The sequence below is a fragment of the Salvelinus fontinalis genome, chromosome 35 (genome assembly GCF_029448725.1).
Source record: "Salvelinus fontinalis isolate EN_2023a chromosome 35, ASM2944872v1, whole genome shotgun sequence".
In the NCBI taxonomy this organism is placed as follows: Eukaryota; Metazoa; Chordata; class Actinopteri; order Salmoniformes; family Salmonidae; genus Salvelinus; species Salvelinus fontinalis.
The window spans coordinates 21690971-21705748 of NC_074699.1; the positions used below are offsets into that span (position 1 = coordinate 21690971).

General features: G+C 43.6%; 1 protein-coding gene across 6 annotated transcripts in view; it reads left to right on the forward strand.

Moving 5' to 3' along the window:
- The first annotated feature begins 550 nt into the window (after positions 1-550).
- Positions 551-14778, forward strand: part of LOC129834548 (E3 ubiquitin-protein ligase Arkadia-like) — a 44477-nt gene continuing 30249 nt past the window's right edge. For 4 of the 6 annotated variants that reach the window (XM_055899645.1, XM_055899649.1, XM_055899648.1 and 1 more), the window contains exons 1-2: positions 551-971; positions 9833-10809. In XM_055899645.1, coding sequence (XP_055755620.1) covers positions 9918-10809 — 892 coding nt within the window. In that variant the 5' untranslated portion in view covers positions 551-971; positions 9833-9917. The remainder of the gene's footprint in view (positions 972-9832; positions 10810-14778) is intronic. The other 2 variants (XM_055899646.1, XM_055899647.1) reach the window with 2 other exon arrangements.

The window sequence follows — 14778 nt, forward strand, 5'->3', positions numbered from 1 at the left end:
GCTCTTGGCTCCATGAAATGGGGTATCAGCCTACAAATTAGCGACGTAGAATTTCATGGACCCAAAAGCAATGGGTAAGGCTGTACATTGCAATATGAATGTCAATACACAGTAGTTTGACTGGTGAGCTAATGTGTGTCTGTTCACACAGGTGTCAAAGTCCTGCAATACGTGCTAAAATGCTAACATTTGTGTAGACTCTTCACAGTTGTGTTCTGTGGGTGTCACAAGTAGGCTGATACCCCAGTTCATGGACCCAACATCAATAGATAAGGCTGTACAGGGCATATAAGTATGTCCCCAACACAGTTCTGAAATCTAATACCTCCACAGTGCGACTTCAATCATTTTTTTGTCAAATTAACTACTTATTGTATTTTTTTTATTTTAATTATCAACATTCCAAACTTGTTTAGCAGGATCTATTCCAAATATTGCATTATTCCACTATTTGTATCCGTTTGCATGTTTCAATGGGAGCCTTTTATTTTGAAGGCAAATTGCAAATTCCAGACACTTTTGTGGCTAATCCTTATTGTGGCTAGTTTCACACAAGTCCAGCAACCCAACCTAGGTGCCATCAAGAGTAAACGGACGAGTCGAGCTGGGTAAACAACAGTGGACGCCTCGAAGAGGCAGGAATGGGGACTTCATCAAGGGCCCTGAAGGCAAATGGAATGGAAGTAATGTTTTTTCGTAGATGTATGTATTGCGTACTGTGTTAATATGCCACATAAAGCCAGGAAAAATATTAAGTATTTTTCTCTCGGGTCTTCATCCTTGCGCTGATTTGTAACGACGTTGGTATTGCCACGGGCCCACTTCGATTTTGTTCCTGTTGTCAGTTTCACAACCCGGTGACTGTCGTTCGATCGCGATTTACTTGTGTCGCTTATTTAAGTACATTCAGGGCATATGCAATTCAAAGGGAGACACGAAATAACACAGAAGCCCATTTCAAGAGAGTACAGGTATGTGTTGAGTTAATATACGTTAGCTAACTCGATAACTGCCTTTGTTTTTCTCTTAACGTTAGCTGGCTAACACTGCCAGGCAGTAGCCAGCAAGCTATTGTTTGCTCTGAAGATTCAGTAGTTAACGTTAGCTAGCTTGGTACGGTAGTGTGGTAGTAGCTAATATGTCTTGTTGTGAGCCATTTTGAGGTTGGCTAGCGAACAAGCTAGGTAGTTAGCTACATTGGTTATTAGCAAATAGGATCTTATCAGCGAGTTCATGAGAAACCCAACCTTTGAATGTTTAGATTTGCAGCCCTGCCATCTTGCTAACTAAGTAAACTAGTTAGCCAAGGCCATGTAGCTATAGCCATTTATTACATTTTTACGACGAACTCGGACGTAACCCAAGTAGCTAACGTTAAGTTAACAAAATAAGACCACTCCGTGTAGAACTAACTTAATTAAACGTTAGCTTACTAGTGCTGGTTAAAGTTGGGCAACATAAAAATATTTTGTATCAGTGACTGACAGAGGATGATGTCGAAATGTTCATCACATTATTTACAAGTAGTGAAACTGCGCTGTCAAATCACCCTGGTAGCGTGTTATGTTTGTTGACTTACGTTAATATTGCTAGAGAAGAAAACAAAATGCTGGAGACGCTTGCAGCAGTCTATTTCAAATTTGGTATGGCTTTGGTTGTAATATTTATGTGGCAGGTAGCCTAGTGGTTAGAGCGTTGGACTAGTAACCGAAAGGTTGCAAGATCGAATCCCCGACCTGACAAGGTCAGTTCTACCCCTGAACAAGGCAGTTAGCCCACTGTTCCTAGAACGTCATTGAAAATAAGAATTTGTTCTTAACTGACTTGCCTAGTTTAATAAAGGTCCAAATTAAATAAATATGCATTTTTTTAATAAAGATTAAATAAATCGTTAGGCTTGGACAATTAATAGGGTTATGTACCTAAAGAGCCAGAGACCAAATGAGGAAATATCTCTGAATGAGGCCTAGTATACGCCAGAAAACATTAGGCAAATACTGTCACAATGGTTTAAATGGGGGTTTTTTTGCATAAAGGAGAAAATTTGTCACCCGAATGACTCATTATTAGAAAACTTGATGTGTACACTTGGAACCAGTCAATCGTTAATTATCCTGCCCTACATTCTCTGCACTGTAGTATAAGAAGCACCAACACTTCTTCCCTCATGACATGTTTTGGTTTATGTTCACGATGTTGATGACATTCTTTTTGCGTTGACGCTACTCTTTATCTATGATAGAAGACACCTAATCTCATAGTCACAATTTGGAGAACAATAACACATCACTGGATTGATTTAAAGCTGCAATATGTAACTTTGATATGATGTAGCTAGCTTTAAATACGACCTGGCCAGCTAAAAATCCTGCTAGATTACGTTAGCTAGCTTGTTTCAACTCTAATTTGGTAGCTAGCATTTGAGGGGTGATAGTTCTCATAAAAGTGTAGTGTACAAATTAATAAAGGATCCAGCTTTGGTGGTAATTTGTGTTATGTCTAGCTACTGCAGTACCGCTTGTCCATGTGCTAGCTAATAGCAACAAGCCCAGACAAGCTAGCTAAACGTATCAGCATCCAGCAGTGATCCGCTTGGTGGTTGCATAGTAATGGCGTCACCAACCCGAATTCGAATCGAGCCAGTTGTAAAACTAGGCTGCGCTGGCCCGGGTTTCCCTCGACCCAGGTCGAGTTTGGCCAACATTTTAAGTGCCAGTGGAAACGGGGCTTTGGAAGCGGTAGCTCTGTTAAGTGTTCTATTTCTATGCTTACGTAATTAAATGTAGTTATTGCGTCTTTTACTTCAGGGTTTGTACACCAGCTTCGAGCAGCTGAAAGTACTATATTTTTGGTTATGGAAAATATATTTCACAGCGGTTTAGATGGTACAATAACAGCAACAAGCCCAGACAAGCTAGCTAAATGTATCAGCATCCAGCAGTGATCCGCTTGGTGGTTGCATAGTAATGGCGTCACCAACCCGAATTCCGAATCGAGACAGTTGTGAAACTAGGCTGCGCTGGACCGGGTTTTTTACACTATTTTGGTTGTTTTGTCACATAAACTGAAATTAGGCAAACTGTTATAATTTTAGGAAATGGCAGAGCATCTTAAATTATATGAGCTAGAAATAAACTTAATTGTAGCTACACACATTCCCTTGTTACTATGGCAGCTTCTAAAACCCACTAGATGCCATATTGCAGAGCAGTGGCACAGTTATAGAATGATAATAGTGGGGCCTATTTCAGCATTTTCCCCTCAGCACATCAGCATGGTTATTTTTTTGTCAGTTTTAGTTTGACTTGAACAGTCATATCACTGTTTTTATCATCAGAAGTAATCACATCTATTCTGCCCACAGAATTGTAGTAGTATTGAAATACGCCTACATCATGGCACTTCTCTCAAGCCTGTATTTGAGATGTCAAAACCTTGTAGGATATATAGTACCATGCTCTAATAGGAAACCCATGCTTAATCACTCAAAGGTTGTCTAGGTGTTCATTCTTTGAATGAATATTTATTTGTTTATACAAATGGCCATTCTTGTCAGCACATTAGGGGATTTTCATCCCATTTGCAGTATGTAATGCTGTCAATGTTAGCAGTGCTGGTTGGTTCATACGGCATTAGAAGAATCTCTGTGATTGGGATGAGGATGACATCTTAGCTTCTCAGAAGGGCCTATCATAGCAGCAATGTATGAAACACTGTGCCTGCTTACTCAAAGCTGTTCGCTTTTTGTTTCTTGGCTAACATGTTGGCTACCTTTTTTTGAAGAGACAAGAATGTGTAACTTCCTGTTCTGCAGTTCATTGCACTGTTTTCTTCAATTATTGACTGGTAGAAGTACTGCGTAATGAGTTCTGATTCACCCCACAATTTGAGTCACACCTTGCACAGAACACATTGACAAACCTGCACTCAAAATAGAAAAAGCTAAATTAGGTAAAGGTTTGCGATAGGTTTAATAATTTGTGTCCTTGCGTAGGTGGTAGATTTGGTTTTACACAAGCCATTGCTGAAACTGTGTGCCGAGAAGCTCAAGATAGGTCTGCATTGTGCTCCTCAAGGAATGAATTAAAGCAGTTTCCCATAAACGCCCTCTCCTCTGAAATGTCTCCACCTTGGTGCCAGGGGGGATTGATTGCCAAGGTGGCTGTCCTCTGAAGCTGCTGTGTGTCATGGCGCTGCTCGCTCTGTGGCACAGGGACTCATCAGTGGCTCACAGGGGGAGCCTCAGAGGATCATGGGTCGGGGCTTTGGTTCCCTGGCAGCAGTTATACATTGGAACCCAGGGAGGGGGCATCTCAGAACACCCCCACCTTCCCCCCCGAGCCCCAGTTCTCAGAAGTCTCCACCTGCGGCATCCTCTTCCTTCTCTTTGCTCATGAGATGGAAACACAGTCATGATACACAAGTGTTTTCATGAATACTGTATCAAGTATTTGTTCAGTGCTACTCTCAATGTTTGTTTTCTTTAGTAGGCTAGGCTACACATTGAGGGCTCCTGGCCAGATACCCTCTCCTGTTGTCTAGTTTGTGAGGTGGATATCATGTTTTAATGGTAGTCAACTCAGGGCTACACAAATCCTCGAGTTGTGGAGGATTCGTGATGATTCGATGATCGAGGATTCGATGAACCCTGAGGGTTTCGTTGCAGTTTGAAGACAAGCACTCACACAATCCTTATGTTTCCTACATGCCTCAATCTACTTATGGGTCACTGGGATTTAAGATGCATATGGAGAATTCCAGCAGAAGGTCAACCTGAGAAAGTATTTTTTTCATTTTAAAGTGAAACCAACATGCAAATATTGTATACACTCCCCCCAATGGGTACTATAGACAAACACATCAAACTTTTAATTTATACAATGCTCAAAAAAATAAAGGGAACACTTAAACAACACAATGTAACTCCAAGTCAATCACACTTCTGTGAAATCAAACTGTCCACTTAGGAAGCAACACTGATTGACAATAAATTTCACATGCTGTTGTGCAAATGGAATAGACAAAAGGTGGAAATTATAGGCAATTAGCAAGACACCCCCCAAAACAGGAGTGATTCTGCAGGTGGTGACAACAGACCACTTCTCAGTTCCTATGCTTCCTGGCTGATGTTTTGGTCACTTTTGAATGCTGGCGGTGCTCTCACTCTAGTGGTAGCATGAGACGGAGTCTACAACCCACACAAGTGGCTCAGGTAGTGCAGTTCATCCAGAATGGCACATCAATGCGAACTGTGGCAAAAAGGTTTGCTGTGTCTGTCAGCGTACCTCCGCCTTTGTGCAAGGAGGTGCACTGCCATCTCCCTGCAAAATGACCTCCAGCAGGCCACAAATGTGCATGTGTCTGCTCAAACGGTCAGAAACAGACTCCATGAGGGTGGTATGAGGGCCCGACGTCCACAGTTGGGGGTTGTGCTTACAGCCCAACACCGTGCAGGACGTTTGGCATTTGCCAGAGAACACCAAGATTGGCAAATTCGCCACTGGCGCCCTGTGCTCTTCACAGATGAAAGCAGGTTCACACTGAGCACATGTGACAGAGTCTGGAGACGCCGTGGAGAACGTTCTGCTGCCTGCAACATCCTCCAGCATGACCGGTTTGGCGATGGGTCAGTCATGGTGTGGGGTGGCATTTCTTTGTGGGGCCGCACAGCCCTCCATGTGCTCGCCAGAGGTAGCCTGACTGCCATTAGGTACCGAGATGAGATCCTTAGACCCCTTGTGAGACCATATGCTGACACATGCACATTTGTGGCCTGCTGGAGGTCATTTTGCAGGGCTCTGGCAGTGCACCTCCTTGCACAAAGGCAGAGGTACCGGTCCTGCTGCTGGGTTGTTGCCCTCCTACGGCCTCCTCCACGTCTCCTGATGTACTGGCCTGTCTCCTGGTAGCGCCTCCATGCTCTGGACACTATGCTGACAGACACAGCAAACCTTCTTGCCACAGCTCGCATTGATGTGCCATCCTGGATGAACTGCACTACCTGAGCCACTTGTGTGGGTTGTAGACTCCGTCTCATGCTACCACTAGAGTGAAAGCACCGCCAGCATTCAAAAGTGACCAAAACATCAGCCAGGAAGCATAGGAACTGAGAAATGGTCTGTGGTCACCACCTGCAGAATCACTCCTTGTCTTGCTAATTGCCTATAATTTCCACCTTTTGTCTATTCCATTTGCACAACAGCATGTGAAATTTATTGTCAATCAGTGTTGCTTCCTAAGTGGACAGTTTGATTTCACAGAAGTGTGATTGACTTGGAGTTACATTGTGTTGTTTAAGTGTTCCCTTTATTTTTTTGAGCAGTGTATATTGTTTGTCCATTCTGTGAGACATTTAAAGTTGTGGTTTTGCATGCAAATGTAACATCCATAACTATTACTCTTGTCCAAATAATGGGTGGGGGAAGTGGCTTCCACCCCAGGCACTCACTGACTGACTGGGTTTTGCAGTAAGTTTGCATTCTGGTGTATGCTCATGAATACACCAAATTACACTCTGCACTACTTTCCAGGTGCAGGTTTTCACACGCTTTATGATCATTAAATAAGCTAATAGTGCTGCATGCTCATGTGTGGTGTTGTGTAACATCAAGATCTCAGGGTCAGCGAATGGAATGCAACAGACTGGATAGTATTGCAGTATTTACTATAGCTACGGCGAAAACACTGTGACCTGAACACAGTTGCTGGGTGCTTTTCTTTTTCTTTGCCCGAGATATGCTAACATAGAATCTAACTATAACTATAACTATAAAATCTGTTATAATTTTTTGCCAATTCCTTTTCTCTCTCAAATTATTTCTCTTAGTTTTCCCAGGTTTCTGAAATGTAACAGTTTTTGTCAGGTTTTTGCTCTCAACCAGATGTTTTAATAGAAAAACAACAAAATTTCATGTTTTAAGAACACAAAGATGCTTAAACCACAACAGGAGACAATTTATTTGGGTCTGGGAAAAATCTAAGATATTTATATTTTGGAATGTAGTTACCCTTTTAATTCAAGTGAGCACCTAGCAAGAGAATGCTGTTTTTGTAGCAGACATAATGGTAGAGTTTGCTAAACAAATACTCATGATATCATCCGGCCAGGTAAGCATAGGCTACTTAGTAGTTAACATTAATTGAGAAAGATGGAAAAGCTCTCCCAAACTATCAGAGTTTGAGTTAGCATCATCGCTAACAGCTAAACAAAGTGGTAGACGCTCGCATCTCACAGACGGGCATTCTCATTGCCTCTTCAGAAAGTTGCAGGAAATACAAATGACTGATGCGTTCTGTTCTTGTCTTATGATAAACTTAGGCAAATGTATTACTTTTCAATACATTTACTTGTTTCCCTACTAAGTTCAATATGTTTTTGAATATGGTTGAATTTCGTTTTAATGTCTGGATTCGGTGATTCCGCCATCATTCTCCACATCGTGGATTTTATAGGGTCCAACTAACAGTAAATACATGTGTTTTGACGCTTAGACAGAACAGAACCTTCACTTACTATAATGTGTGCTTGTGTCTTGTGGTGCATTGTTATAGCCTATGCCACTAAAGCCGTGTTCACATTGGCAGTTTGAAGTGACTCAAATCCTCTTTTTTTCCCCCATATCTGATGCATATGTCCTTTTCCTGCAGTCTGAACAGCCAAAAAGGACATGGAATCTGATATTACAAGCTACATTTGAAACAACCCTATGTGGTTTGAAAGCAGAAACAAATCTAATTCTTGGCCTTGCAGCTTGTCTAAATGGTCAAATCTGGTTTATTTGCCCTCAACTGGTTTTTAGACTGCTATTTGGCATATCTTGTTGCTTGCTAGCTACTCTGACAGTTTGACCAGATAGAATGTTAGTTTCACAACACACACAAATGAGTGAATGTGCTAGAAAGCTGAACGGCTAGCTAGTTGACTGCTGTGGCTAGCCAAAAAGGACTCGATTTGAAAGTGGACTCATTTTATCGTTTGAAGCTTAGTCTTATTACATAATGATTTTGAACATTCAAAGTGACTGGGAAATGTCCATGGCAGCCATTGTTGTCACCTCAGCTTGCTACATCACTTCTGAGTGATAGGAAGCAGGAGCACCACCACCAATCAGCCTCCACTACAGAGCACACACCTGTTGTTACTATGACAACTAGCGTAGCCATGTCAGCAAAACCATTTTGACTGAACTCCCACACATCCGATATGGTCACTTGTAACTTGCTGTTTGGACAGTCAGTATTCCAAAGCAGTTTTGAAAAACTAAACTGATTTGAGCATTAAAGCCTGTAGTGTGAACAACGCTTTATACCATAGACTTTATAGTTTTCAAACTGAGCCTTGTCAATACACAGGATATTGCAGGCTGGAGAATGGCAATTAGTATGTCTTTTACACGTTACTGTTTAATCAGTGCGGCTTCATTAGGCCAACCATTATAAGGCTTGTAAAGGGTAATTTACAATGTCCAGTTCACTTGTGTCATTAAATAAATACACCTCATAAAGTGGGATTTTATTCTGAATCTTAGTTTGAGGTGTTTTACTGGTGGATCAAGTATAGGAAAACACCACCCTGCCAGCTGTGTGTGCACGTTATACCACACCAAGAAGTAGGCCAATGAATGGAGCCAACGTGCCTTTTTAAACAGATGGCTGCTTTCATAATTCAAAGGAAAGGACTTGAGGTGACTGCACTGAAGCGGAAGACATTTTACTCTGTCCTCCCCTTGGTGAAAGGCTTCTTTTTAAAAATAGAAACTGTGTGATTAGACTAGACAATTTTAGGAAAGGAGGAAGTGTGATAAATGGTGAGGGATAGAGAGGGGAAGCGTGATAGATGGAGAGGGGAAGTGTGATAAATGGTGAGGGATGAGGAGGGGAAGTATGATAAATGGTGAGGGGAAGTGTGATAAATGGTGAGGGATGGAGAAGGGAAGCGTGATAAATGGTGAGGGATGAGGAGGGGAAGTGTGATAAATGGTGAGGGATGGAGAAGGGAAGCGTGATAAATGGTGAGGGATGAGGAGGGGAAGTGTGATAAATGGTGAGGGATGGAGAGGGGAAGTGTGATAAATGGTGAGGGATGGAGAAGGGAAGCGTGATAAATGGTGAGGGTGGATGGATAGGAGGAAAGTGGTGAGATTAGGCCTATATGAAGGCCTAGAAGCTTCCATTTAGGTAAGAGTTTCTGCTAGGCTAGTGTTTTGATGCCAGCATGCTTGTTTTTATTTACAAGATCTATATCAAAGGGATGCATGCTTAGCATTGGTTGTTTGTAGCCTGAAACCTTCTGAAGATATCGATAAGCGAGTTCTCCAGTCCGTTCTGTTCCGGTAATGCCATTATGAAAATGTCTCCTAATCTCCCCACGCAGCCTTTCCATGGTTTTATCACTTTACAATAGAGAATTGAGCTGGAAACATTAAACTGGTAAAAGAGATGCTCCAGTGTTTGTTTCCACTTTTTCCATATTGCCGGGCTGCATGACCTTACTTTGCTCATCAGTTTCCTTCATTACAGCATCAAGCCTAGCCAGCATACTGAGATTAGTCCCAGATTACCACCCAGTCTGAGTCATGCACTGCCAGGAATGGATAATAAAACAAATGCTACACAACTGACTCAGCCCAAGGCCTCAATTCATTTTCTCTCAAAAAACAAACCATGGTGCACTGTTTTTGCCTACACAACGAGATAGCGAGTGCCCCTATATTACCACCACATGTAATTATTATCATAATACATTTAGCCCATATTTCTGTTCATAAACTCCATTGAAAAATAATGATCGCACTTTGCTAGTGTCTAACGTTTATCTTCTCTTGTTTCACAGAACTAGGTTAGTTGCGGTGCCGCCAATGGACCTATAGGAGCTGGTGGAAGTGTAGTTGGCGTTGCTTCTGCGTGGACCAGGCAGCATGAAGAGCGAGGTGCCCTCTGAGGCCCAGGGTAGACAGGAGCACCTGAAGGGTCCGCTGGCCAACCCAGAGCCCATGGAGACAGCCAAGAGCTTCCCTGCCAACATGGAGGTGATCAGCAAGGCAGGCAGCGAGTTTGCACAGCTGTGTGCCGAGACTAGGCACCGGCCTCTAAGCCACACAGGGGCCCGCAGAGACCCAGACAGGGGCCTGCCCGGACGCAAAAAGCGCAAGAGCCAACAGCCAGGGCCTTCGGACTGCTCCCTGAAGGAGGGTCATGTCAGTGAGGGCTCTCTTCCCCTTCAGCGCCACCAGCCAGATCTCTTGGAGCGTCGCAGCGAGGACGAACGCAACCCAGAGTCCTCGTTCAGTGACTGTGCCTCCTCTCCCTCCTCCAGCCTGCGCTTCGGGGACTCGGACACTCTGAGCTCAGAGGTGGAGGCTGGAGGGACGGGAGCAACAGGGGGACCGCAGCCCCCACAGCAGGTGCCGGTCTCCACCACAGGGGGCGGGACCGGGGTGGGTCTGCGCACCATTCTGGGTCGGACTCGGGGAAGCCGCTCTCATAAGTGGGCACGGTTGGAGGTGGAGCCGGTGCTGCTGAAGCGGCCGTGTCTGAGCGGGCGGCGGTCACTGCATAGGAAGCGGTTTGTGAAGCCTGGGCCCGGCGCCATCCAGCGGACTCAGAAGCAGAAAGAGCGCCTACTTCTCCAGAGGAAGAAGCGGGAGGTAATCGCTCGCAGGAAGTACGCGCTGCTCCACAGCACCAGCAGCTCCAGTGAGGAGCTGACCAGCGAGTCATCCTCACCCTCGTCCACAGAGGCAGAGGACGAGCTGTATGTAGACGTCAGCAGCAGTAGCAGCCAGCCAAGCAGCGCAGCTGTGGCCACAGGTAAACTCACCCTCCTTATGCACTCTGGTGCGTGCTTCAGACCTTTTCTCTTGTGCGCGCACACATTACAGTTGAAGGATTCAAACATTTCATAGGTCATGGATATATGGACACTTATGGATGCAGAAAACACATCCTTCTTCATACAGCTAAGCTGCCCATGACTGCTGACACAGAGGAGTACCTCGCTAGCTGCTTTGCCTTTGTCCTACGCAGGTCTGCAATCTGAAGGCTATGTACTGTCAGCCTATGTACATGGCCGAAACTCCCAAATATCAGCACTACAAAGTTTGCACTGATAGCCAAGGCTGTTCAGACGTGACACAAGGGGCTGGTATTTCAGAAACTTGTCAGTAAAGGTCTGCTCCATCTAGGAGTCAAAAGAGTAACCCACTTCCTAAATGTGCACCCCCACAACAACAGTAGCTGGCATTTTGTGAGAAAAAACACATACACAATCCCCATAGAGAGGGACATCTTCCTCACTCCTCTGACATGAAGCTGCTCTGACCAGGGTAAATTCTACTGGTCCTTACATTTGAGTAATTTAGCAGACTCTCTTATTCAGAGCAACTTAGTTCCTTGCTCAAGGACACTGACAGATGTTTCACTAGTCGGCTCGGGGATTCGAACCAGCGATCTTTCGGTTACTAGCACAGTGCTCTTAACCACTAGTCTACCTGCCACCCCACAAGTCAGACCAGAGGCAAAGGAGTCGCTCACTGTTAAATAGCCAGCCAGAGTTAAATCACAGATAGACTCCATCCGTAGCACCGTTCACTCGTGTCCAACTGCTCTGTTTCCCAGCTGTCTGCTTTGCATGCCTTATTAGTATGGAGTGGGGGTGGGGGGGGGTCATGGACTTCATGATGTTGCAGAGCCAAACATGTCATACTTTTGTCCACATTAGCCAAAGTCAAAGTCTGTGTTGCATCACACCCCAGAAATATGTTGTCAAATGAATGTAATGCAAGCTAATTTCTGTGAATCCGCTTTGCTCAGAATTGAGATCAATTGATATTTTTAGCCTCCGAGAAAAGACTGAGCGAAGGAATGCATGAATGGCTTTCAGAATGTACATTTAGTGTGTACACAGCCTATTCCTACAGTTTTATCCAGTCTCACTGTAACTGTATTGGGGGGAATATATTTGGCCTCTGTGGTGTTATTCTCTTGAAATGAAATGTGTAACCTAGAGGCCAAGCAACCATTACACTGTTTTTGTTCCATCTTGCTGAAAGATGTCCTACCAGGGCTATTTGAAGACACTCAGAATTGCGATTTCTTTCACCAGGCCAGCAGCACTTTCGCTCTTTCTCTCTCACTCTAGCCAGAACTGTGTGTTGTTTACCGTCTCCCTCACCCCCTTTATTTGGAAAGGCACTTGATTTGAAAGTGAACATCAACCGAATGCTCGTTACACTCTCAAACACATGACTCCAGTAAAATGTTATTTTATTCAGAGAAACTTATCCAAATAAAGCTCCAGTAAAAGATACATTACTCCTCTGATCATGGAAGAGACCATTTTAATCCCTGAGCCAAGTTTGGTTTGTGTCAGACCTTGCCTGCTCTGTGTGCTCAATAGTAATGAGAAAAGCTGCCTATATATTGATTGATGAATTCGCTCACAGTCAGAGCTAGGCTATTTTATGAACAAAGCACAATATCACAGGACTAGTGTGGGTGTGTCTGTGGGTGTATCAAATTTGATTGGTCACATACACATGGTTAGCAGATGTTAATGCGAGGGTAGCGAAATGCTTGTGCTTCTATTTCCGACAGTGCAGAAAAAGTAATATCTAGTGAAATTGTTAGATTACTGACAACTACCTAATACACACGTAAAGGGATGGAATAAGAATATGTACATAAATATATGGGGCGGCAGGTAACCTAGTGGTTAGAGCGTTGGACTAGTAACCGAAAGGTTGCAAGATCGAATCCCCGAGCTGACAAGGTCAGTTCTACCCCTGAACAAGGCAGTTAGCCCACTGTTCCTAGACCGTCATTGAAAATAAGAATTTGTTCTTAACTGACTTGCCTAGTTTAATAAAGGTTAAAAAAATATGGATGAGCGATGGTCAGGTGGCATAGGCAAGATGCAAGACATAGTAGAAAATACAGTTGAAGTCGGAAGTTTACCTTCACCTTAGCCAAATACATTTAAACTCAGTTTTTCACTATTCCTGACATTTAATCCAAGTAAAAATTATCTGTTTTAGGTCAGTTAGGATCACCACTTTATTTTAAGAACATACACTCAATTAGTATTTGGTAGCATTGCCTTTAAATTGTTTAACTTGGGTCAAACATTTCGGGTAGCCTTCCTCAAGCTTCCCACAATAAGTTGGGTGAATTTTGGCCCATTCCTCCTGACAGAGCTGATTATAACTGAGTCAGGATTGTAGGCCTCCTTGCTCACACACGCTTTTTCAGTTCTGCCGACAAATTTTCTATAGGATTGAGGTTAGGGCTTTGTGATGGCCGCTCCAATACCTTGACTTTGTTGTCCTTAAGCCATTTTGCCACAACTTTGGAAGTATGCTTGGGGTCTAAGCCATTTTGCCACAACTTTGGAAGTATGCTTGGGGTCATTGTCCATTTGGAAGACCCATTTGCGACCAAGCGTTAACTTCCTGACTGATGTCTTGAGATGTTGCTTCAATATATCCACATAATTTCCCTCCCTCATGAGGCCATCTATTTCGTGAAGTTTGTGAAGTGCAACAGTCCCTCCTGCAGCAAAGCACCCCCACAACATGATGCTGCCACCCCCGTGCTTCACAGTTGGGATGGTGTTCTTCGGCTTGCAAGCCTCCCCCTTTTTCCTCCAAACATAACGATGGTCATTATGACCAAACAGTTCTATTTTTGTTTCATCAGACCAGAGGACATTTCTCCAAAAAGTACAACCTTTGTCCCCATGTGCAGTTGCAAACCGTGGTCTGGCTTTTTTATGGCGGTTTTGAAGCAGTGTTTTTTTCCTTGCTGAGCGGCCTTTCAGGTTGTCGATTTATAGGACTCGTTTTACTGTGGATATTGATACTTTTGTACCTGTTTCCTCCAGCATCTTCACAACGTCGTTGCTGCTGTTCTGGGATTGATTTGCCCTTTTGGCACCAAAGTACGTTCATCTCTAGGAGACAGAACACGTCTCCTTCATGAGCGATATGACGGCTGCATGGTCCCATGGTGTTTATATTTGCGTACTATTGTTTGTACAGATGAACGTGGTACCTTCAGGCGTTTGGAAATTGCTCCCAAGGATGAACCAGACTTGTGGAGGTCTCCAATTTTTTTTCTGAGGTCTTGGCTGATTTCTTTTGATTTTCCCATGATGTCAAGCAAAGAGGCACTTGAAATACATCCACAGGTACACCTCCAATTGACTCATGATGTCAATTAGCCTATCTGAAGCTTCTAAAGCCATGATTTCATATTCTGGAATTTTCCAAGCTGTTTAAATGCACAGTCAACTTAGTGTATATGAACTTCTGACCCACTGGAATAGTGATGCAGTGAAATAGTCTGTCTGTAAACAATTGTTGGGAAAATGACCTGTGTAATGCACAAAGTAGATGTCCTAACCGACTTGCCAAAACTATAGTTTGTTAACAAGAAATTTGTGGAGTGGTTGAAAAACGTGTTTTAATGACTCCAACCTAAGTGTATGTAAACTTCCGACTTCACCTGTACATATGAGATGAGTAATGCAAGATATGTAAACATTATTAAAGTGGCATTATTTAGAGTGGCATTGTATAAAGTGACTAGTGATCCATTTATTAAAGTGGCTACTGATTTGAGTCTCTGTGTAGGCAGCAGCCTCTCTGTGTTAGTGATGGCTGTTTAACAGTCTGCTGACCTTGAGATAGAAGCTGTTTTTCAGTCTCTCGGTCCCTGCTTTGATGCACCTGTACTGACCTCGTCTTCTGGATGGTAGTGGGGTGAACAAGCAGTGGCTCG